Genomic DNA, 25,179 nt, shown 5'->3' with positions numbered 1-25,179 from the left:
CCGCTGAGGTGGGCGTGGCCACGTTACGTCATAGAGCTGGTCGTGCGGCCCGAACTCCAACACGCCGGAAGGCTCGGAGGTCGGGCCGGGCCGGAGGCGTCCCTAGCGACAGCCAGAGAGGGGATTGGGGCGCGACAGCGGGGGAGTGGGAATCGTTTTGGAAGTGAATTCAGTCTTTGGCAGCTGGCGGGAGCCTTGAGAATCTCAGCATCAGGTGGGTCGGGGTCTGCACGTGGGTCCGGAGTGAGGGGCCTGTGAGGCCAGTGAAAGGCCTTCTGGGGGTGTCTTCAGTCACTGGGGAGGCTTGGCTTCAGTAATAGGCCCTTTGGCGGTCAGTGTTATTAAATGTATGAAGAGAGAAACGACCGAGGCTCTGACTGAGGGTTTTTGTCGATGTGGTATTTTGAAACCCAGCCCTCCTGAAATTGAGTTCCCCCGCTGACTTTATATTTAACCTCTCTATCCCAAACTTTATTCTTTTTCTTGTCCCACCCTTGTTCCCCTCAGGATTGAGGAGTATCAAAGAAAGGGGGGGATTGGAACTGAGCAGCACCCTGAAGTACCTCTTGGGTACAAGAGCCCCTCTGTGTCACCCGCTTTCTAGTTTGTAGAAAAAGGCTTTGGTCTCTTGGGGTTTCCCTGAGTTCCAAAGATCAGACTAATTAGGGAAGTGAGGGAATGTAGAAACAGGAAAAAGCAGACAAGAGACAATAGTTCATAGAGTCCTAGTTCCTCCTCAAAGGATGTGCATAACGATCTGATGCATAACGATCTGATGCATACCTTTAAGTTGTTCTGCAGAAACTAAGACACCTGCCAGGGTGGAGGGTGGTGACTGCTTGCTGAGCATACGCATGTAGACCTCAGACTGGTTGGAACCAGAAAGTTGATGATTAAGCTTCCTGAAACACTGTTATCTCACCAACAGCCAATCAGAAGAAAGTCATCCTTCACCTGCGTCCCTCACCACAAATGTTGCCTTTAAAATCCCTTCCCTGAAAGCCATCGGGGAGTTGAGGCTTTCGAGCCTGAGCTGCCACTTCTCCTTGCTGGGCCCTGTAGTAAACGCTGGACTTTCTTTCACACCAACCCGGTGTCAGTAAATTGGCTTTGCTGCTCAGAGGGTGAGCTGACCCAAGTTTGGTTTGGTAGCAGTTTCTGCTCGTGAAGCTCAGTGATTAAGAACTGGAGTGGTAGGTGTAGATCAGTGAATTCCATGTCTCATGCAGGTCTGCGATTCACTGTGGGGCTCAGACGTGGAGAAGCCTGGGATGGGGGACGGGTGCTAATGAATGGGGGTATCTGGTTCAGATTTCAGATTTAACTTGGAGTCATTTTTTGTTGTTGTTGTTTTGTGGGGGAGGCTAGTGTATGTGGAGGGGCATGAGACTGGCGCTTTGGAGACCCAGGGTCCCTGGAGAGTAGGTAGGTTGAGGTTCAGATGGCGATTCCTGGGCACAGACTTGATGATAGATTCATTCAGCTGATCCAAATCCAGTCTGCTCCTTCAAGTCCATACCTTCATCAAGGCACTAATTAAAAACTCTTTTGTCTTGCCACATAAACACTCTTGTCATTGTCTTCCCAACCAAAAAAGTAGTTAGATATGATCTAGTGATGTGTTATAAAAGATATGTTTTATTCTTCTTGCCTCCAACTTTACTCCACAGTTTTCTTGGATATTTCCTTTCAGGTTCATGCTACACAAGTGAAAACATCTCTGTTACCCAAAATGCTGATCTCCAGTGCAAACCATTGTGTGTGTTTAATATTTTTTTGTTACCTTTGCATATGGAATGACCTGTATAACAGATATAATTTGGTTTTATCACTTCATTTCTAATTATAAACACTTCCATAGTAAAAAATGATTACAGATTTTCTTAATGGCTGCAGTAGTGTCACATCAGGTGGATGAACCAGTGACAAGGCTACTAGAGTCACATTAAATGTATGTATACATTAATTTGGATAGGCTTGACTTACATATCTATACTTTTCTGCAACATGTTATGATTCTATGCTTATCCACCCACAGGATTTGTTGCCATTTACTGCTGAATAATTCAGAGTTTTCATTTATATTGCCTTTTTAGTTTGAAGGTTTTTCATTTGTTTTTTTCCTGGATATGCAGGGTTTTGTTTCTATTTTGATTAATGTGTTGAATTTCTCATTACTGTTGATTTCTAGTTTTGTTGCATTGTGGTCAAGGAATAAGCCTCTTTGATATTGTGAAACTTATGAAAATGTCTTTCTATGGCCTACTTTGCTCTGTAAAGCTTTATTTTTTTATATTTGCACATAGGTGTATTTCTGGAAAGGCAGGTGGCCCTTCTAGGGCAACACGGGTGATTCCATAAAGTGAGTGGTTGCAATGCCAAGAAATCATCAGCAGGGACATGAGGGCTAATGCACAAGGAGTCATGAAATTTGGATGTGGCCAAGATGTTGCTTTCATGTTCTCCTCCCCCATGAAGTTTTATAGCTATAGTTTTATAGTCCTAGATAGTCCTATAAATAGTTTTATACCGTTTCTCTTGTCCAGATCTCTAGTCCTGGTGCCTAAAGTGATTCTAGGCTGGAGACCGAGGGGCACTGCATGTACTCAGAGGTCAAAGAACAGTTGCAGTAGGGGCAGGGCGGTGTCTGTGGGTTTAGGGGTTTAGAAAAGCTACTGGGAAATTATCTTAGAAAAATTTGTGGCCAGAAGGAGTGGAAACAAAAACTCACAGTAATCCCACTGAATCAATGACCTTTTAATGTGAGTCTTTCTGACTCCTTGTCTCTCTGATTTGCTGTTTTGGAGTGAGTATTGGAACTTGCTCCTTTTTCATTTCTCTGTTTGTGGAAGAAGGTTGCTGTCTGTGAGTATGCATTGAGTGTTCTAAGAGCTGTTTCAGAAGTCCAGTTTATGCATTGTGGTTATGTGCTACCTTCTGGTGTGATATTAAACTGCCTGAAAAGTAGTAAACTTTTCAGGCAGTTATACAGAGAACTAAACTTTTGGAGGTTGTCTGGTTAAAAGGTACAATGGTTAAGGTGATGAGCTTTGGAGAGAAAAGGCCTGGGCTTGAATTCTAGCCCTGCCTCTTAGAAAGTATGTGACTCTGGACAAGATACTTTATCTCTAGGTTTTAAGCCTTGACTTCCTTCGTTCTAGTGATTTGATACTTCTAGATTGGTGGTGAGGATTAAATAAGAAAATGCTTAGGACCTGCTTAACACATTACTCTTCATAACGTTTGCTCTGCCTTGAGGTCTAGGTGTTGTGGTTTTTTAAACAAAAGAAAACTCTTAAGTATTGGGATTTGATGCTAGAGGACGCCTATATTAGTTTTTTTTTAGTAAATTTATTTATTTATTTTTGGCTGCAATGGGTCTTTGTTGCTGCGCGAGGGCTTTCTCTAGTTGCGCTGAGTGAGGGATACTTTTCGTTGTGGTGCGCGGGCTTCTCATTGCGGTGGCTTCTCTTGTTGCAGAGCACGGGCTCTAGTCACATGGGCTCAGTAGTTGTAGCTCATGGGCTCTAGAGCACAGGCTCAGTAGTTGTGGCGCATGGGCTTAGTTGCTCCGTGGCATGTGGGATCTTTCTGGACCAGGGCTTGAATCCATGTCTCCTGTGTTGGCAGGCAGATTCTTAACCACTGCACCACCAGGGAAGCCCCCTATATTAGTTTTCTGTTAGTTCTGTGATAAAGTAACATAAATTAGTGGCTTAAACAACACAAGTCTATTATCTTACAGTTCTATAGGTTAGAAGTTCAACATGGATCTTACGGGGCTAAAATCAAGGGCTCAGCAGGAGTGAGTTATTTTCTAGAGGCTCTAGGGGGAGAATCTGTTTGTCTTTTCCAGCTTCTAGAGGCTGCCCACACTCCTTGCCTCCTGTTTCCCTTTCCCCCCATCTCCAAAGCCAACAATGGTGTGTAGAGTTCTTGTCACATCACATCTGTCTCTGGTCTCTTCTGCTTTCTCCATATATAAGGATCCTTGTGATTACATTGGGCCTACCTGAATAATCCAGGAAATCTATTTTTAGGTCATCTGATTAGCAACTGTAATTTCATTAGCAATCTCAATTCCCCTTTGCCTTGTGATGTAACATATTCACAGCTTCCAGGGATTAGAACGTGGATATCTTTGTGAGGGCCATGATTCCGCCTACTGCAGCACCTTTAACATCACCGACAAGGTGTATGGCTGAGGGGAATGTACATATTAAAGCGAATTTGCTTTTGAGTCCTTAGAATCAAGTGAAGTAAGGAGAAGGAAGTTCCAGAACCAGGAAAACGTCACTTCTGGGGATGCCATTAATTTGAGATGTGAGAGCTATGACCAGAATTTGAGTGACAATCTAGCAAAGTAAAAAAAGAAGAATCCCAGTTCCAGTCATTTTCTAAGAACAGAAGAAAATGACCAAGGTCCAGGTGAGTTTTACATATTTATTTATTCCCTCCTTTCTTTTCTGTTGTATTTGTAGAGGCTTATAAAAATTGACTTGAGGGCTTCCCTGGTGGCGCAGTGGTTGAGAATCTGCCTGCCAATGCAGGGGACACGGGTTCGAGCCCTGGTCTGGGAAGATACCACATGCCGCAGAGCAACTAGGCCCGTGAGCCACAATTGCTGAGCCTGTGCGTCTGGAGCCTGTGCTCTGCAACGAGAGAGGCCGCGATAATGAGAGGCCCATGCACTGCGATGAAGAGTGGCCCCCACTTGCCGCAACTAGAGAAAGCCCTCGCACAGAAACGAAGACCCAACACAGCCATAAATCAATCAATCAATCAATCAATCAATCAATCAATAAACCCAAAAAGTTAAAAAAAAAAAATTAGAAAAACTTAAAAAAAAAAAATTGACTTGATTAATTGGAAAATGACACATTGATAAGAGCCTGAATCTGAAGACAAATAAATATCAACCATAATGTTGATGTCACGGTAAACTAGGAATGGTGGGAATGCAGGTCAGAGATTCTGCTCAGAATTTTGAAGTCAGAATAGTAATAAAAAACTGTGAGACCTGAGGGGTTATTTATGTTGAGCTACCAGATTATCTCCAATAATTTTGGTAGCCAGTGCCAGCAAGAGAAACACGAAACATTACATGATTCATGTTTTTGTACAGAGAAAGTAGATCATTTCCTCAGAAAAGTAAGTATTTCCTGGCACTGAAGTTTTAATAAATTTCTTGATGACTTTTCCTGCAGGGCACAGTGGCCTCAATGGCAGCCTTCTGGTATATGCAAGAAGAGGTTCCCATTTCTCTGTTTCATGTGTGTGTGTGTTTTTACACTTTCTTATGGGGGCATAACATACATACAGTAAAGTGAATTTTTACACAGTTGTACACCTGTGGTTGTTTCTTATGGAGTTCCTTCAATACCCTTCTGGTATTCTGGCTTTTTTCAGATATAAAAATCTAGATTTATCTAGACAAATGGATGGTTTAAATGGCCTCTCAAGCCGTTTTTTGCTGAATTGGATTCCGGGTACAGACCTACCAGCAGAGTTTAAAATCACATTCTCTGCTAAAGACTTGGGATGTAGGGATGCATGATATTGTCTTTGTCACTGCATCCCAGTCTTAGAAATGTAGTATTCTTCCCGAATTATTCATTGTCAGTTCTTATCTACCTCCTTGTATTAGTTTCCTGTGGGTGCCATAATACATTACCGCAAAGTAGGCAGCTAGAACGACAGAAGTGTGTGCCCTCACAGTTCTGGAGCCCCGAAGTCTGAAATCAGGTTGTCAGTGAGGCTGTGCTCCCTCCAGAACTCAAGGAGAAATCTGTCCCTCGCCTCGTCCAGCTTCTGGTGGCTGTCTGCATTCTGTGGCTTGTGACCTTATCATTCCAATATCTGTCTTCACATTACCTCCCCCTCTTCTGTTTGTCTGTCTCCTTCTGTCTGTCTCTTATAAAAACACTTGTCATTGGGTTTAGGGCCCATCCAGACTATCTGGGACTATCTTCTCATTTTAAGATCCTTAATTACTATATCTGCAAAGACCCTTTATCCAGACAAGGTAAAATTCACAGGTTCTGGGGATTAGGAAGTGGACATATCTTTTAGGAGGCCACCATCCAACCTGCTACCTTCCACTTTTATCATCTTTTGTTGTTATTAAATGAGTCATATACAAATCATTTATTTGTGAAATATACAGAAACAATATGGAAATAAATAGAGCAAAAAAAGAAAGTTGCCCTGTCAAACCCTTCTCTACTCATCACTTAGGAGAGAAATAATTCTGTTTTTATTAACACTTATATGCACGTAGATATACATACATTATGTACACTTATGTGCATATACACACATTTTTTAAAAATTAATTTATTTTTATTTTTGGCTGTGTTGGGTCTTCGTTTCTGTGCGAGGGCTTTCTCTAGTTGCGGCGAGCGGGGGCCACTCTTCATCGCGGTGCGCGGGCCTCTCACTATCGCGGCCTCTCTTGTTGCAGAGCACAGGCTCCAGACGTGCAGGCTCAGTAGTTGTGGCTCACGGGCCCAGTTGCTCCGTGGCATGTGGGATCTTCCCAGACCAGGGCTCGAACCCGTGTCCCCTGCATTGGCAGGCAGATTCGCACCCACTGCACCACCAGGGAAGCCCCTACACACATATTTTTTGTGAAAATAGTTTTACATTACTGAGATCATAATAAACACATTACTTGCTTTATTCCTATAGCAACCTGCCCTGGAGAGCGTTCCATTCAAGTATTTATGTATCTATTTCATTGCATTTAGGTTTGCATGATATTTCCTAGCATGTATTTGCCTTAATTTATGTACTCTGTTTATATAAAGGTACTTTTTTTTTTTTGGCCCGCCATGCAGCACGTGGGATCTTCGTTCCCTGCAGTGGAAGCATAGAGTTTTAACCACTGGATTGCCAGGGAAGTCCCTAAAAGTACATTTTAGCCATAAAATTTCTTCACAATACACATTCTGACTATGTGTGAAAATTTTTTTAGGTTAGATTCCTGAAAGGGAAATCTATGAGTCAAATGGTACCTGGACTTAAATTTTTCATGGTTGCTACAAAATTGCCCTTTTTAAAAGTCTTCAGCACTTCCTCTCAGAGTTTATGAAAGTCTCTGTTTTTCCCACATTCTTGCTATTATTTAATATTGTATCAGTTTTTAAATCTTACAAATCTGAAATATAAAAGCTATATCATTTTTTTGAAGGTTGTAGAGCCTAGTGTTTAGTTTTTTTTAATTTATTTTATTTTATTTATTGTTTCTGGCTGCATTGGGTCTTCATTGCTGCACGTGGGCTTTTCTCTGGTTGCGGCGAGCGGGGGCTACTCTTTGTTGTGGTTCGTGTGCTTCTCATTGTGGTGGCTTCTCTTGTTGAGGAGCACAGGCTCTAGGCGCACGGGCTTCAGTAGTTGTGCCACGTGGGCTCAGTAGTTGTGACTTGTGGGCTCTAGAGCACAGGCTCAGTAGTTGTGGTGCACGGGCTTAACTGCTCCGTGGCATGTGGGATCTTCCCGGACCAGGGCTTGAACCCGTGTCCCCTACATTGGCAGGTGGATTCTCAATAACTGCGCCACCAGGTGAAGCCCCTAGTGTTTAGTTTAAGAGCACAAATTCTGTGGTCAGATTCACTCATTCATATCTTGCCTTGGTCTATAATTACCTGCTTTATCTTATTCTGGTTATTTAATCTCTCTGCAGTGCTTTCTTCATCTGAAAAATGGGAATTATAATAGAATTTACATGAAAGGATTTTTCTGAAGATTAAATAGGTTAATATATATCAGAGTTTTTCAACCTCAGCACTATTGACTTTTTTGGCCAAACAACAAATTCTTTGTTGAGGGGACACCACAGGATTATAGAATAGCAGTTTCCCTGGTCAGTACCCATTGGATGTCAGTAGCACCCTCCCACCCCCAAGTTGTGATAACCTAAAATGTCTTATGTCTGCTGTTGTAAAATAATTGTTGGCCAGTTGAGAACCACTGATCTATGTATATATGTATATACATATGTAGGATATATCTTAGAACATTGCCTGTTATTTAATAAGTGCTATCAGAATTAGTTTTACTATTATTTTTACTTGCATTATTATCAGTGACTTTGAACATATTTTACTGTATTTGTTAACTGTTTGTATTCTGTGAATTGCCTAATCAAATCCTTTGTGCTGATTTTGTTTTTTCTGATCTCTAAAAAAAAAAAATAGGTTTCAGGGATATTAATCTTTATCTGTTTTTTGCAAGACATTTTCTAGTTGGTATTGTTAGTGTGCTAGTTCGTGTGAGTAGTAAACTACTCATTTCTACATATTGATCTATCACAGTCTATCTTCAAGTAATATTATACCACTTCATTCATAGTATAAGAACCTTAAAAGAGTGTGCTTCCATTTCTTCTCTACCAGCCTTTGTGCTATTGTTGGCCTACATTTTACTTCTTTGTATTTTAGAAATCCCACAATATATTATTATCATTGATTTAAACAATCACTTATCTTCTAAAGGTATATAAAAAAATAAGATTTTATATTACTCATAGGTTTTTCATTTCTGCAGCCCTTCATTCATTTGGGTAGATCTAGATTTCTATCTGAAGGACATCCTTTAACATTTTTGCTAGTACATGTATGCTGCTGCTGAATTACTGTAGCTTTTGCATACCTGAAAAAGGTTTCATTTTGCCTTCATTTTTGAAATATATTTTCACTGGGAATTCAAGGTTGACAGTTTTCTTTTTTCGGTACTGTAAAGATGTTTTTCCATTGTCTTCTGACCTGTATTGTTTACAGGAGAAGTCTGTGTTCATCTGCTCTGTTCTTGTGCATGTAGTAAATCTGTTTTCTCTGGCTGTTTTAAAATGTTTCTCTTTAGGTCTTTTTTCTGTTTCATGCTGAATAGTTTCTATTGCTATATCTTCAAGTTCACTAATCTTTTCTTCTGCAGTGTCTAGTCTGCTATTAATCACATCCAATGAGTACATTGTTCATCTCAGACATTTCTAGAGTTGGAATTGGGTCTATTTGATATCTTCCATATGACTCCATATCACGTTCATGCTTTCCTCCACCTTTTTAAACATATGTATGTATAATATGTATTTTACTATCCTTATCTACTAATTTTATTATGTATGTCATTTCTGGTTTTGTTTCTGTTGATGATCTTTTCTCTTTGTATGAGTCATATTTTCTCTCTTTGCATATCTGGTAATTTTGATTGAGTACCAGGCATTATAAATTTTTCATTGTTGAGTGATAGACTTTTATTCCTTTAAATATTTTTCAGTTTTATTCTGGGATACAGTATAATTTACTATACCTATGTTTTTCAATGAGAGGGAGGCTTTGGGTACTGTTAACATTTTGAGCTTGACAATTCTTCCTGTGTAGGACTGTCATATGCTTTACAGGATATATAGCACCCTTGGTCCGTGACCATTAAATACAGTAGGGACCTGGTCAGTGTGACAATCTGAAACATCCTCACAAACTTTCATATCCCTCTTTGTTTTTTTTTTTTAATTAATTAATTAATTTATTTATTTATTTATTTTTGCCTGCATTGGGTCTTCGTTGCTGTGCGCGGGCTTTCTCTAGTTGCAGCGAGCGGGGACTACTCTTTGTTGTGGTGCACGGGCTTCTCATTGTGGTGGCTTCTCTTGTTGTGGAGCATGGGCTCTAGGCGCACAGGGTTCCCATAGATGTATATAAATTCCGTATCACATTTTCCCTATTTTATAAGGAAAGAAAATAGTTTTAATGTGTAAGAGGAGAAAGAGTAAAACATATTACTAAAAGGCAATTTTGCCGTCGTCACTGCTCAAGAAGTACCACAGTAACCTTCTAGCAAACAGCTGCTGCCCATGCCCCAAAACATGAGATTAGGTGATTCTAAGTAAGCATGAGGGAAAAAATTAAAACATTTTTTGTCCTCATTCATATTGCTCTCCCAGCCCCAGAAATTCAGATTAAATGGATTTTGCAGAGCATTTCTACCTAGTCTAACAACTTAATGTAAACAAAAAGCAATATTCATTTTTAAGTAAAAATCATAACACTGTTTTTGAAACTGAAAATGGGATTCTCATCATATAAGAGAATAAGCTAAACAGCAAATTCTTGTGTAGAGACAATTACTTACCGTAATCAATTCAAGTGTAACTTGAAGTTCTCAAACTATTTATTTTCAACTCAAGTAAAGACAGTTTAGGCCACTGCAGTCAGTTCCTCGTCTGTGTCCCTTGATTCATCTTTCAGTTCCAGTTCTCCTAAATCTCTGTCTACAGCTGTCACAGTTTTCTCCTTACACTTCTCAGGCACTGCATCATTAGCACAGATTTTTCTCATTTTAATGTTTGGCAGTTTCTTCAGATCAAAATCCCATTCCCTGCATTTAAAATGTCTGGAATCTCAAGGCCGCAGCCCCTGTACTGCTGTCGCTCCCGCTCCGTGGTCTGCTTGATGCCCGCCTCGGGAGCACTGCTGGCTGCCCTGCCCGGCCTTGATGCTGCGCGGAGCTCAGTCTGCTCCAGCTCACTGCTGAACTGACTTAAATACCTTTCAGTTAATTCACAAGCGTCTCTCTTTGAATATTCTACTTTTTGGGGATCAAGATAATTTTGAAACCACTGCAGTTTTTCACCAATAAGGTTGAGACGCAACGCCTTTTCATTCTTCAGTTTTTCCTTTTTTTCTAGTTTGTGGACCTCTCTCGTAATTTGAGCCGCTTTTCTACTATATGGATGGATGACTTTTTTTTCTTGTCCTACGCTTCTTCCCTTTGGTGCTTTAGGCATGGCGACGTCCTTGTGGCCTGGGACCTCCGACTCCACGCTGCGGGACTTCAGGGTCTGCGGCGGCAGCAGCTCACGAGGCAACTCCCAGTGTAACATTCTTGATTGAAAGTTATTTCACTTGGCACTTTGAGAATACTATTTCATTCTTTTTCAGGCTTCCATCACTGCTGTTGAGAACTTAGAGGCAATAAATCATATTTGTTCTTTTGTTAGGTATATGTCGTTTGCCTTTGGATATTTTTGAATTTTCCCTTTGAGTTTTGGTGTTCTGCAGTTTTACCTCCATGTGTCTAGGAGTGGATCTCTTTCTCCTGATCCTGCTTGAAATTGTGGGGTTCTCTCATCCTGAGGTTTTGTGTCTTTTACCAGCTCTAAAATATTCTCTGCCCTTACATCTTTGGTTATTACCTTCCCTCAAATTTTCTGTTCTTCCCTCAGACTCAGAATAGGTGGAAATTCAACATTCTCACTCTATCCTTCATATCTCTCAACCTCGCTTTTGTATTTTCCATCATTGTCTTTTGCACTTCAGATCTGTTGTCTAGTTCACCATTCTCTCTATGTCATATCAAATTGGTAGTCAATCTATAAATTGAAATTCCTAATTTCAATTACTGTATTTCTTGTTTTGAGAATTCATCTTTGTTTCTTCAAGTTAGCCCACTCATCTTTAAGACTCTGTTATGCCTTTGCACATATTAAACATTGTTTATATTCAGTGTCTTACAATTACAGCATCATCAGGTTTTTCATGTTTAATTCTAGTGCTTATTGTTTCTGTTTAACTTGTGCACAGTGAAGGCTTCTTGAGAGCAAGAATACATGTGTTTGTTTTGATATCATCTGCATGTAGTTCAGTGCATGCACATACGCACACAGATGGCAAATCGACCAAGGTTAACAAGAGGTTTTAATGACCACATTTCAGAAAACCTTCTGAATTATTGAGGGGGTGGGTGGCTGAATCACAGCAGCAGGATATCTGTATAAGACTTTCCATTCTTCCACACTATATAACGTAAACCACCTGTATAGATACAGCCTACACAGTAGAAATGATTAGAGTGGACTTCTGTACTTCTCTTCCAAACCATCAAATGATCACCCCAGATTAAAGAAGAATTTATTACTACAGGAATCATTATTATTTGAAGATGTAGCTGTGGAGTTCACCCGGGAGGAGTGGAGGCTACTAGACCCTGCTCAGAAGGACCTGTACCAGGATGTGATGCTGGAAAACTATAGCAACCTGCTGTCCGTGGGTAAGAACTGCTTCCCTGTGCCACTCAGGGTGCCCAGTCAGCAGTCTTTCCTTTCTCAGTTGTGCAGTGATTTGGGGGCAGGTATCTGAAGTGTGAATAATGTAAGAGAGATTGTCAAACTTTTTCTGCAAAGGGCCAGAGAGTAAATACTGCAGGCTGTTCCGGCTACCTACTGTCTCTGTAATTATATTCTGGTTTTTTTAAAATAACACTTTTATTTTATTTGTTTTTTCAGCACACACATAACATATTTTTATTTATCAATTATATAAGTATTCTGCTAAATTTATTATATGCACTATAAAATATACTTAAAAATAGAAATGTCAAAAGGATGAAACATCAGTGAGATAAATATTTTTAAATGGTTTTAATTTTTTAAATGTAATGGTACAAAACACTTTTGCTATCATGTTTTAGAAGTTTGCCTTCACTTTTCGAATACTCTGTTTTATAAAAGCACTTTATTCTGAATTAATAATGCTTTTAAAATGTAAAAAAATGCCTTAGTTACAGCCACGGACCATAGTTTGCTGACCCCTACATAAGACTTGAATTTTATAAGTGGTAGATTCTCAGTCTCCTCTCGGGCCTCAGATAGAGGGAGTATATTTTCCCTACTCCAAGGGGAAAACTCTTTTCCAAGGTACAGTCACACAATCTATAAAATGTATCATTTAACAATGTTTAGATCTCACGCCCAATGATATTTTCCTAAATATTCTGTTATTTTTCGTGAATAGGGTATCAAAGTCCCAAACCAATTCAAATCTTCAAGTTGAAGCAAAGAAACAAACCATGGTTAGAAAAGGAAAATATCCATGGTCAGAACTTTCCAGGTAAGTGAATGAGAAACATCCAGGTAGAAAAGAAGTAAATTCCTAGATTTGTGGAGGCCTCACACCTTTGAAATAGTGTTGAGGTGACTCATCTTCTGGTTTCTAACCTTTTGACAGTATCTAAACAGCCTCTGATTATTACTCTCCTATGTTAATATTCATTGCTTAAGCATTTAGAGGAAAATACTCCTGTGTTGTCACCCCTGGATTTGATACTGATTTATTTCATCTAGGATCTTGATTTGTTTTGCTTAGATATTTTTCTTTCTGAGGATTCTCAAATTTTCGCTTCTTCATTGACTGCCATAGTATCACTGCTTGTTCCTTCCTCTTCCCTTGCTTTGAAAATTCAGTCTTCCACTCCTCTCTGCAAAGAGAGAGCTTCAAATTCACTATCATCGTCTTCTGACTACTGAACCTTGGGTAATACTGATTTCCTTCCTAACATTCAGCCCCACCCAGGGTGCTGTGTTCCCATGGTAACCCGGTCTTTTAATGTGCATCTGTCTGTTTCCTTATTCTGGCTGGGCAAATATGAGCTAAAGCAAATGTAGCAAAACATTAACTATAGAATCAAAGAGGTGGATATATGGCTGTTTACTGTGTAATTCTTTCAATTTGTTTGTCTGTGAAAATTTTTATAATAAAATGGTAAGGGAAGAGCTATAAGTATTGTAATTTTCAGAGTGAATTATGCCTCCCACATACACTGAAATAAAGGAATTCACTCAAATAAAAAAACAAAAACAGAAAATTCACAATCTTAGACCCCACCTGAAATCAAACCATAAACGTCATGCATTCTTTGATGATTTCTCTGTATATTTGCTGGATCAGGTATTTATCTTGATTCATCTTAGTTACTCTCAGTTTAATTTCCCGAGTCTAAACAATTCTAGTTATAACCCTACTACCAACTATGGGATATTTAAATCCTTCTGTGATCAAGGGACTGCAAGATACAATGTGATGCTTACACAGAATTTTCTTTCCATTCCCTAAATTCAAAGTCAGCTTCATTTAAACCAGTCTCTACAATGCCCGCCACAAGTATGATTGTTTCATTGATTCATTCCCTCAACAAGTATTTTTAATGCCTAATACACGCTGCTATGTAATGTGCTTTGTATTATGTGGCTACAGCAGAGAATAAAAGGGATTAAGTTATTACTCTCACAGAACTTGCATTCTAAGTGGGGGAGGTACACAAGAAATATACAAATTTTTCTGGTGGTAATTAGAACCATGGAGAACAATGTAGCGGATAATGAATGTCAAGCAATAGGAGGGCCTGATGTTTTATACACAACGGACAGGGAATGCCTCTCTGCTCTGCTAGGGTGGCTGAGTGGAGTGAGGGATGATCCATGGGTAGGCCTGGGGAAAGTGTACCAGCAATGGTGGTCCTGAGGCAGAGGTGTCCCTGGCGTGTTTGAGGACTGTCCAGGAAGCCTGTGTGGGGAGAGCAGAGCGATCAAGAGCGGAAGTGATACTCATGAGGTGCGAAAGGGGCCCACACGATGCAGGGCACTGCAGGCCATTTTAAGGACTTAGGATTTTTTTTCAGAATGACAGTTACTGAATGGTTTGGGACAGAAGAGTGACATGATCTGGCTTATGTTTTTGGGGTTTTGTTTGTTTGTTTTGGCCACGCCGCACAGCTTGCGGGTTCAATCCCCTGACCAGGGATTGAACCCAGCCCCGGCAGTGAAAGTGCCGAGTCCTAACCACTGGACTGCCAGGGAATTCCCTTTCTGGGAATTTCTATACAGGCACAGCTCACTTTATTGTGCTTTGCTTTATTGTACTTTGCAGATAGTGTGTTTTTTGCCACTGAAGGTTTGTGGGGAATTCCTTGGCGGTCCAGTGGTTAGGACTCTGCACTTCCACCACAGGGGGCACGAGTTCGATCCCTGGTCGGGGAAGTAAGATCCTGCAAGCCTCATGGTGCAGCCAAAAAAACCAAAACAAAACGAAACAAATTGAAGGTTTGTGGTAGCCCCGTGTCGAGCAAGTCTATCAGCACCATTTTTCCCAACAGCGTTTGCTCACTTTGTGTCTGCGTCACATTTTGGTAATTCTCTCTATATTTCAAACTCTTTTATTATTATTATATTTGTTATAGTGATTTGTAATCAATGATCTTGGATGTTACTTCTACGACTTGCTGAAGGCTCAGATGATGGTTAGCATTTTTTAGTGAGAAATTATTTTTTTTTATTTTATTTTTTTAAATATCATTTTAGTCCTTTGTATTTCTTTCTTTTTTTTTTTTTTATTTTTTTTATTTATTTATTTATGTTTGGCTGTGTTGGGTCTTCGTTTCTGTGCGAGGGCTTTCTCTAGTTGCGGCAAGCGGGGACCACTCTTCATCGCGGTGTGCAGGCCTCTCACTGTCGCGGCCTCTCTTGTTGCGGGGCACAGGCTCCAGACGCACAGGCTCAGTAGTTGTGGCTCACGGGCTTAGTTGCTCCGCAGCATGTGAGACCTTCCCAGACCAGGGCTCGAACCCGTGTCCCCTGCATTGGCAGGCAGATTCTCAACCACTGCGCCACCAGGGAAGCCCAGAAATTATTTTAAAATTAAGTGTACGCTGTGTACACTATGTACACTGTTTTAGACATAATGCTATTGCACACTTAATAGACTACAGTATTGTGTAAACATAACTTTTATATGCACTGGGAAACAAAAAAATTCACGTAACTAGCTTTATTGCACTATTTGCTTTATTGTGGTGGTCTGGAACTGAACCTGGAATATCTCCAAGGTATGCCTGTACAGATAATCCCAAATTTGTCCTCTAGCCAAAGTCTTCTCCAAATTCCTCTCTCCAGTTGAGTTCTTCATGTCCGCACCAAGATATCCATCTCAAAATGTTTATGTCAAAATACACACCTGATTTTCCCACATTCAAAACCTGTCTCCCTGATGTTCCTCAACAACTTAGCTGGTACGTCTAGTCATTTAAGCCAAATACCTAGGGAAAAACCCTTGATTCCTCCCTTTTACTTACATTGAATTCAACACTGAATGTTGTTTTTTCCTTCTCCTAGATGTACCTCGAGTTCATCCGCTTCTCCACACGTACACTATTGCTGCTCCACACCAAGCCACCATTATCTCTTCCCTGGATTACTTCATTAACTTCCTCTCTCCTACACTCCTTCCTCTCCCATCACTATCCATGTAGCGGTTGGCAACCTCTTGGAAATATAAATCAGAACCCCCCACCTTCTCAAAACTTCCAGTGGCTTGCCACTAGGCTTAGCGTCAAATTCAGATTCTTCCTACCAGATCTACGTGATATGCCTTCTGTCTACCTTTTGAACTTCAACGCTTCCTTCTCCCTATATAGCTGTTCCACTCAGGGCCTACTGACTACCTTTCTATTTCTTGACCTGGCCAAAACCTTTCCTGTCTCAGGGCTCTTGCATTGCTGTTGTACTTGAATGAAAACTTGCAATTCTTTACATGAGGTTGCTTATTCTTTATTCCTGGTTTCTTGGCTCAACTTTTATTTTCTTACAGGTGTTTACCTATTTAAAGCTGACCAACTCCCACTGTTCTTTTTCATATGCTAGGAACCAGTTTTCAGTCTGAAGTTATCTTATTTCTTTGCTTCCATTTTGTTCTCTTTTGCCTAGTGGGATGCATTTGTATTCAAGTGCTAGGACAGTGAATGATACGTAGACATTCAATAAGCATTGGGGGAATGAATGGCTATATCCTCCATCATGCTAGATCAGATGTCTCTCCAACTTACTTTATCTTATGTTAATGAGACACATTTCTACTTCATCCTCTTTGCCCGTTTTGCAAGGATCTATTTGGAGAGCAGCAAAATCTTTACTAATTGAGAATTGTCTACCATTGATTCTGAATCAGCTGGGTTTTTTTTAAGATGTTATGGCTTTATTTCATTGTGTTTCCCCTCATATTCAAGAAGTAAATTTACACTTGATGGTTTCCTTCATATGACAGAATTGTCACAAAGAGCCAGCCCAAACCGTGGCATTTTAGAAGCAGTTTTATTACCTGATTTAGAAGCAGTTTTATTACCATAACCTGATTATGAAAGAATTAATTTTCTTTCTAGAAGTTGGAGAAATTGGTGATCATATGCAGTGGTCTTTGGAAATCCAAAACAAGCGTAAAAATATTGAAAGAGGCCGTGAACACAGTTCATCGGGAAATGTGTTTCATCTGCGCAGAAATCTTGTTACTTTAAGGCAAAGCCATGATAAGTTTGATGTACTGAACTCTAATTTAGATTTAGTTAACCAGAATAAAAGCTGTGTAGCGAAGAATCCTGACAAGTTTAATAAATATGAGAAATCGTTTCTTCGTACTAAGCATGAAAAACGTTACACTGGAGTTAAATGCAATAAATATGGAAACACCATCTTCACCAATTCGAAACTCAGTATACATCAAACTGAAAAACGAAAGAAACATGAGTGTATTGAATGTGGTAAAACCTTCATCAAAAAGTCTCAACTCACTGTACATCAGAGAACTCATACAGGAGAGAAACCATATAAATGCCTTAAATGTGGTAAAGCCTTCTGTAGGAAAGCAGAGCTCAATATACATATGCAAGTGGAAAGAGGAATAAAACCCCATGCATGTAGTGAGTGTGGGAAAACTTTCTCCAGGAAATCTCAGCTCCTTGTACATCAGAAAACTCATACGGGAGAGAAACCCTATACATGCAGTGAATGTGGAAGAGGCTTCATCCAGAAGGGTAATTTTCTTATACATCAGCGAATTCATACTGGAGAGAAGCCCTATGGATGCAAGGAATGTGGTAAAGCCTTCAGTCATAAGCCATGTCTCGTTGCACATCAGGTATTTCACACTGGAAATCCTCCCTATGTGTGCAGTGAATGTGGAAGAGCTTACTTTCAAAAGTCGAGTCTCATTAGACATCAAAGAGGTCATACAGAAGAAAAACGCTATAAATGCAACGTATGTGGGAAAGGCTACTCCACGAAGTCAATACTGAGTAGACATCAGAGAGTTCATACAGGAGAGAAACCCCATGGATGTAGCAATTGTGGGAAAGCCTTCTGCCACAAGTCCTCCCTCACTAAACATAAGAAAACTCATATGAAAGAGAAATGTGTGGATTCAGTCAAGGTGGAAAATGATTTTCTTGGGAATCACAGCTCATTATGTACCACAGAACCCGTACAGGAGAAAAACTCTGTTGAAACAATGACAGTGCAAGGGCCTTCTGTGGCCGTGCAGACATCATTAAATATCAGTGGGTTCCTAGCCCAAGGGAATGTAGTCCTTGTCGGACAGCCTGTTGCCAGATGTGTACCCTCAGGAAATAACAGAGAATTTGTACAGGAGAGAAACCTCATGAATGCAGTAAATGTGGTAGTGCCTTCAGTTACCAATTATGTCTTATTTTATGTCACAGGAAACGTGTAGGGAAGATTTGGTACGTTCAGTTTGGAAAAGCCTTTAGATCAAAGTTTTAGCTTTTTATATAGTTGAAAACTTTCACTGAGAGAATGCTAATGAATGTAGTGATAATGGGAAGATATACCTCATTAAGTATCAGTGGCTCTAAGTAGGTTGAATTGTAACGAGCTTGACTTCAAAATCATCAATAAATTCACATCAGAAAGAAATTTTAGGAAGGCAGTTGTATCAAGTCCCTAAGACCACCCTCACATTTGATTATTCTCTAAAAGCAGTCACTAAACTCATAAAAGCTGCTATACTTACTGTTACAGTTTATGACAGTGAAGAGTTACAAATTAAAATTAGCGAATGTAAAAGGTGCATGAGGCAGACTTTAGGAGAAACCAGGTGCATCCAGTTGTCCTCCCAGTGGAGTTGTATGGACAGTGCTTAATTCTCCAGCAATGACCTGACAACACATATGGCGTATTGCCAACCAGAGAAACTCACCTGAGCCTTAGTGCCGGCGGGTGAGAGGGGCAGTAAGGGGGTTAGTTATGGAGGCATGGAGAAACCACATAACTGACCTTAACTTCTCAAACTCCAGCCTCCTAAGGATCAAACTGATACAGAATGGCCCAGAGCCCCAGGCAAACAAAAGCAGGTGTTCACCAAAAATCATATTGCTAATGTAAGCTATATGGCATGGCCGAAACCCCAGGTATACAAAGACGCTCTTGGCAGGCAGCATATTCCAAGGGCTTAGAGGTTCCTTCTCAGGTGCCAGTCAAGGGTCATTCCTTTCATTGGAACGTGCAGGGTCTGAACACCCCAAACTTGCCTAGTCAGCCCCTAATTTGCACAGCAGTGAATAGGACAAGGTTTTCAGTAACATGGTTCCTCATCATGTGTCAGAAATAAGGAATGTCTATGGATACACCAAATGTGTTGAACCTTTAGCAGAATGGCAGAGATCTCACAAAGGAGATAAGCTCGTGATTGCAATGGAAATTTGGAAACTTGTTTATGTAAGTCTACCCTCATTTTCCATCAGATTAACACCCTTAATGTGTATTTTGATAGAGAATGTCTTGAACTCTTTCTCATTGCTAGGGAACGACTCCATAACTCATTTGAAGATGGTTTATAGTCCGTGTCACATTGTACCTATTATATCTAAATCTTCTATCATCTTTGCCGTATTCTTTTAGAAGCAAGTTCCTAGGCCAGCCCACACTCAAGGGGAGAGTTGAGAATCTTTGAGGGCCTTCTTAGAGCCAGCCTACCAGAATAATGATTTTCAGGGAAAAAGACATTCTTTGCCGAGAGTTGCCATGGTTTCCTGCTTAAACAGTGCTTGAACAGAAGCTGGTGCTCGCCACCCCACCCCCTCAACCTGGCCATGCAGAGCCAGCCTTCTGCCACCTCCTCACAGCACTCTTGGACCACTCCCAAGGCGAGTGGGAGTGGAGTGACTGCTGTGACTACCATGTCCCCCTCACAGGTGCCCCAGCACCACCACCAGGACTTGGAGGCCACAAATAACTGCCAGATCCACCTGGAGCCTCTGATGTTTACCTGTCCGTGTCTCACTACTTTGATGGCCATGATGTGGCTTTGGAGAACTTTGCCAGTTGTTCTCTTCACCAGTCTCGTGAGGGGAGGGGACATGCTGAGAAGCTGATGAAGATGCAGAACCTGCCAGGTGGCCGAATTTTTGGTGTATGCTGAAACCAGAACAGGATGACTCGGAGAGTGGGCTCAAGGCAAGGCATGTGTGTTCCACTCAGAAGAGGGCATGAATCAGTCACTACTGGAACTGCACAAATTGCCTACTGCGAAAAATGACCCCTACTTGTGTGACAACCTGAATGAGCAGGTGAAATACATCAAAGAATTGGGTGACCACATAACCCACTTGTGCGTGATCAGGGCCCCCGAATCTGGCATGGCAGAGTGTCTCTGACAGGCTCACCCTGATGATGAGAGCTAAGCATCAGGCTGGCTTCCCAGTGGCCGTGGGGGTGACTTCCCTGGTTACCATGACAATGCATCCATTTTGGGTTTTCCTTTACCTTTTCTGTAAGTTGTACTAAAGCATCCACTTAAGTTTTTTTCATTTGTACTATTCCTTCAAATTTGGTACCCAGATTTAAAAAAAAAAAAAATGACAGACACGTAAACACCCCAGGTTATACTAGGATTCCAGTGCCATTGAGAATCCCCAGTCTCATGGTAAGAGGGCCCTTGGTTGATAAGAAAATCTCACAAATGTCACCCTGTTTTTTACGTAGGAGTGATTTAGCTAGAAGTCACTGCTCCTCGGTCATTCACTTGAAACTTTGTGCCGGCTTGAACAGGACAGATGACTGACTGGTGCAAGGAATTAGGAGCCTGGAGGAAGGACAACACCCCCCCCCCCGGGTCCCCTGCTCCCCCGCTGTGGAACTCTTCCTCCTGTCTCTGAGGAGAGCACATGGCTGGCTGACACCAGAATGCCTGAGGGTGTGGGATGAAGATGATTCTAAGACTGTGGACGAAAACTGAAAACAGCAACCAACTGTTTCCTCTGCAGCAAGAAGAGAAAGCAAACAGAAAAAAGCGAGTCCCATCTCCATTTTCCTTCTGCCTACCCATTCTCTCTAGTGGCCCATGTTGGCAGAACTTAATGTGAAGCTGGCAAAAGAGAATCTGGTTTGCGCTATCACAAAGCAGACAGTGGAAGAGTAGGTTGAGAGGTGAGAGACAATAGCTAAATAATCAGGCGAGCAACCTACTTCAATTGAGATTAGCTGTGGTGCGTGCCCCTGGCCCCTGCAATTTACAAATCTTACAGTCCACTTATAGACAAGTGCGGATTGAAAATATATTTGTGAATAAAATGATACTTATTTAAACAGTCCTTGAATATTTGCTCTGTATAAGACAACCTGTTAGTAAAGTTACTAGTCATTATTTGTGTGTGTGTGTGTGTGTGTGTGTGTGTGTGAGGGGGGGGGTTCGTTAGTAACTTTGATGGGATTTATGACCCAAAACACCCATATGGTTTATGCCCCTAGAATCTATAACCTGTTTTGTATGTTTTGTATGGTTTTTTAATGTTCTTATTTTAGGGACAAATACCCAGTCTGAAATCATGTAAAGTGGGGAAAGGGAAGATCCTTTAAGGTGCTGGAATTACTGATTATTGATATGGAAAAAGATGAAATTAGATCCCTGCCTCACATTATATATCAAGATCCATTCTCAATAGATCAAAGACCTAAATTCGAAGGGTAGTATTTAAAGAACATAATCTGGGGGAGATGGTTGGATTCTGATCATTTCAAAAGCCCTCTTTCCACTGGCTTCCAACCACGACATCCTCACACTCCCAATAATTGACTCTTGGAATTGCGCCCGTCATGGACCACGAGGGCCTTACCATCACTGGCCTCTACAGATTATTCTTGACTGACCCCACCCCACCCCCAAAGGCCTACCAATCCTAGGTGACCAGGAGATCTTCATCTACTGACCTTCCATTTCATCGATTCCTCAAACCTTCCCATCCACTGACCGACAGCCAGCTCCACCAGGTGGTGAATGTAATAGGAATTTCAGTCTTCAGGCCGGCAGCTGGTTTCCTCTTGGTTCCACAGTCTTTTCATTGGAGAGCTGGAGGTGAGTGTGGGTAAAGGACACACTAATTTCAGCAGGTGGGACTGAGGCCGAGTAGTAGTCATGTGAAGGTATGGGGGGGAGGGGTCAGCACGAGAGGGCATCTGGCCGGATGTTGAAGAAAGGGTGGGAGCAGTTGGTGAAGGTGCTTCCTCCCCTAGGGCTCCCCTCTGTCATTGGCTGAGGAAATTAAATCAGCTGCTTCATGGGAAACTGCTCACTGGGCAGGAGGCTCCCAGCTGATGAGTCATTTTTATTTTTTTGACTCATTGTGTGATTTATATGGGTCCCTTACCCCCCTGAAGCTTCTTTTCATAAGCCGTGTAAACAAAGGGAGCAGGCTTGTCATAATACAAGGGAGTTACAGGATGGAGCGTAGAAAAAAGTTTATCCCCCAACTTCCACCTCTTTTGGCTTCTGATGCTGGTATTTCCCAGAATGATCCCCAAAATGATTTCCCAAAATTGCTGTTGTAGAATCATCATTTTCCCAGAAAAGCCCTGCCTCTGCCAGAGGCCCTGCCCATGTAGATGAGAAGGGCTGCCCTCAACACGGACCCTCCCACAGTCTCGGGGCGTTCCTCCTACCTCATCTTTCTTGGCCCAGCTCCCTTTGACACTCCTACATAGACCATGCCACCTCTTTTCCCCTGTTCCCCATCCTCTGTACCACTGTAACCGAGCAGGGGCTTCTGTGCTCACGGCACAGAAAATGGGTGTTTGCAGCAAAGTAATGGTTTAATTGCAGGGTGCCACGCGGGGGAGTGGGAGACAAGTTTTAAAGGGGAATAAAAAAAAGAGGCTGGGATTAATCGTCGTCTTCTGACATTTCTTAAGCATGGTTTCAGGAGTCAGAATATCTCTGGTTTATGATTTTTCTGGCCAAGTGGTCCATGGCTCGGGGTCTTGAAGTTCGTCTTGTCCTGGAGAAACAACCTGAGTTTGTACGTTAATGATGATGTCTACAACAGCAATTTTATTACATCAAGGATGTTACTGACAACAATCTGACTCTGGCTGATGAGTGTTCAGCTGGCTCAGGATTGAGGTCAGAGTGGGCAAGAAAGGGAATAAAGTTTTGGACAGAGAGATTAATCATAAACCCACTAAGGGAACTCAGTTTTAGGGGGACTTTGTTTCAATCCTCACTCCTGTTTTAACTTTCCCCAAACCTTTGAGGGAACAGGGCAGTGACTGCTCTGGCTATTTCCTACCTCAATTTGGGGAGTGGAAGTGTTGCATACTGAGTAGGGAACATTCCCAAGTTCCAGGTCTTGGACCCGAATCTTGCATGACTAAAATCTTAGTCCCTTGGTCCATCGTTTTGGTGCAGCAGACCCAATTAGATGTAGGAGATGGAGTGAAACCCAAACTTTAATAAACCTTGGAAAATATATCTTATTCCCTGAGGAATTCAGGAGGATAAGCCTGAAAACCAGTCTGGACCTGGCACTTCTGGGGAGATGTGTAGCCAGGTAGCCAGTTGCCTAATTTTATCGAAGTAGGTTTTAACTTCTGATGCGGTATTAACATATAACAGGAGCTATTGGCCACTACATATAAAATATGATCTAAAGCAACTGTATTGTCTAGTACAATTCTAGCTAAAGAATCTAGTGCTTCACACCTGTCAGAATGGTTATCATGAAAAAGTCTACAAATAACAAATGTTGGAGAGGATGTGGAGAAATGGGAACCCTTGTACACTGTTGGTGGGAATGTAAATTGGTGTAGCCATTATGGGAAATAGTATGGAGGTTCCTCAAAATCTGAAAACGGAACTACCATATGATCCTGGGTATATATCCAGAAAGAAACGAAAACACTAATTCGAAATGATACATGCACCCGAATGTTCATAGCAACACTATTTACAATAGCTAAGACATGGATGCAACCCAAGTGCCATCCACAGACAAATGGATAAAGAAGATGTGGTATATATATACAATGGAATATTACTCAGCCATAAAAAGAATGAAATTCTGCCATTTGCAGCAATGTGGATGGAGCTACAGAATATTTATGCTTAGTGAATTAAGTCAGAGAAAGACACAATATGCTATCACTTATATGTGGAATCTAAAAAATAATACAAATGAATGTACATGCAAAACAGAAACAGACTCACAGATATAGAAAACAAACTAGTGGTTACCAAAGGGGAGAGGGAAGAGGGGAGGGGCAAATTAGGGGTATTAATAGATACAAGCTACTATGTATAAAATAGATAAGCTCAAAGGATATATTGTATAGCACAGGGAATTATAGCCATGATTTTGTAATAACTGTAAATGGAGTATAATCTGTAAAAATACTGAGTCACGATGCTGTACACCTGAAACTAATACAATATTGTAAATCAACTATAATTCAATTTAAAAAAATTTTAAGTGAAAAATGGTAGTTTGAGGTTTTAGCTTACACTCCTTTAATTATCAGGGCAAGTTTAAATGTTTTTCTATATATTTGTTTCAACTTACTGCTTTCTGTTTAAAAAAACTATCTTTGAGTTGCCTAACTGCACTCAGACTCAGTTTCTCCATCTGCAAAGTGCAGATAATATATATAGCACACTATTGCTGTGAAATCAAATACAGGCATACCTCATATTATTGTGCTTCACTGTATTGCACTTTGCAGAAATTGCATTTTTTACACATTGAAGGTTTGTGGCAACACTGTGTTGAGCAAGTCTATTGGCACCATTTTTTCAACAGCATTTGCTCATTTTGTGTCTATCGCACTTTAGTAATTCTCACAATATTTCAAACCCTCCATCAGCAGAAAGAGTACAACTTACTGAAAGCTCCGATGATGGTTACATTTTTTTTTTTTTTTTTTTATTTATTCATTTATTTCATTTTTGGTTGCATTGGGTCTTTGCTGCTGCACGCAGGCTTTCTCTAGTTGCAGTGAGTGGGGGCTACTCTTTGTTGTGGGGCGCAGGCTTCTCATTGCGGTGGCTTCTCTTGTTGCGGAGCACGGGCTCTAGGCGCGCGGGCTTCAGTAGTTGCAGCACACGGGCTCAGTAGTTGTGGCTCGCGGGCTCTAGAGAGCAGTCTCAGTAGTTGTGGCGCACGGGCTTAGTTGCTCCGCGGCATGTGGGATCTTCCCGGGCCAGGACTCGAACCCGTGTCCCCTGCATTGGCAGGCGGATTCTTAACCACTGCGCCACCAGGGAAGCCCGATGGTTACATTTTTAAGCAATATTT

General features: G+C 41.2%; 1 protein-coding gene and 2 pseudogenes across 6 annotated transcripts; 2 read left to right on the top strand and 1 right to left on the bottom strand.

The window, feature by feature from the left end:
• The first annotated feature begins 30 nt into the window (after nt 1-30).
• LOC118885102 (zinc finger protein 350-like) lies at nt 31-21,202 on the top strand. 6 transcript variants are annotated; one of them, XM_036833468.1, is made up of 5 exons: nt 31-214; nt 4,249-4,428; nt 11,922-12,048; nt 12,792-12,887; nt 16,990-18,352. In XM_036833468.1, the coding sequence occupies exons 2-5, from the start codon at nt 4,414-4,416 to the stop codon at nt 18,327-18,329; spliced, it is 1,578 nt and encodes a 525-aa protein (XP_036689363.1). In that variant the 5' UTR covers nt 31-214; nt 4,249-4,413; the 3' UTR covers nt 18,330-18,352. The 6 variants fall into 6 exon arrangements, with proteins under 6 accessions (XP_036689363.1, XP_036689360.1, XP_036689361.1 ...); XM_036833465.1 differs by having other exon boundaries at nt 32-214; nt 16,987-18,352; XM_036833466.1 differs by having other exon boundaries at nt 32-214; nt 4,242-4,428; nt 16,987-18,352.
• Nucleotides 10,197-10,816, bottom strand: LOC118885134 (annotated as a pseudogene).
• On the top strand, nt 19,633-21,202 carry LOC118885138 (annotated as a pseudogene).
• Nucleotides 21,203-25,179: the final 3,977 nt, after the last annotated feature.

Source organism: Balaenoptera musculus, chromosome 19, assembly GCF_009873245.2.
Source record: "Balaenoptera musculus isolate JJ_BM4_2016_0621 chromosome 19, mBalMus1.pri.v3, whole genome shotgun sequence".
NCBI classification, from domain to species: domain Eukaryota; kingdom Metazoa; phylum Chordata; class Mammalia; order Artiodactyla; family Balaenopteridae; genus Balaenoptera; species Balaenoptera musculus.
The sequence above is the reverse complement of the archived record's forward strand: the minus strand, read 5'-3'. Positions and strand labels throughout refer to the sequence as shown.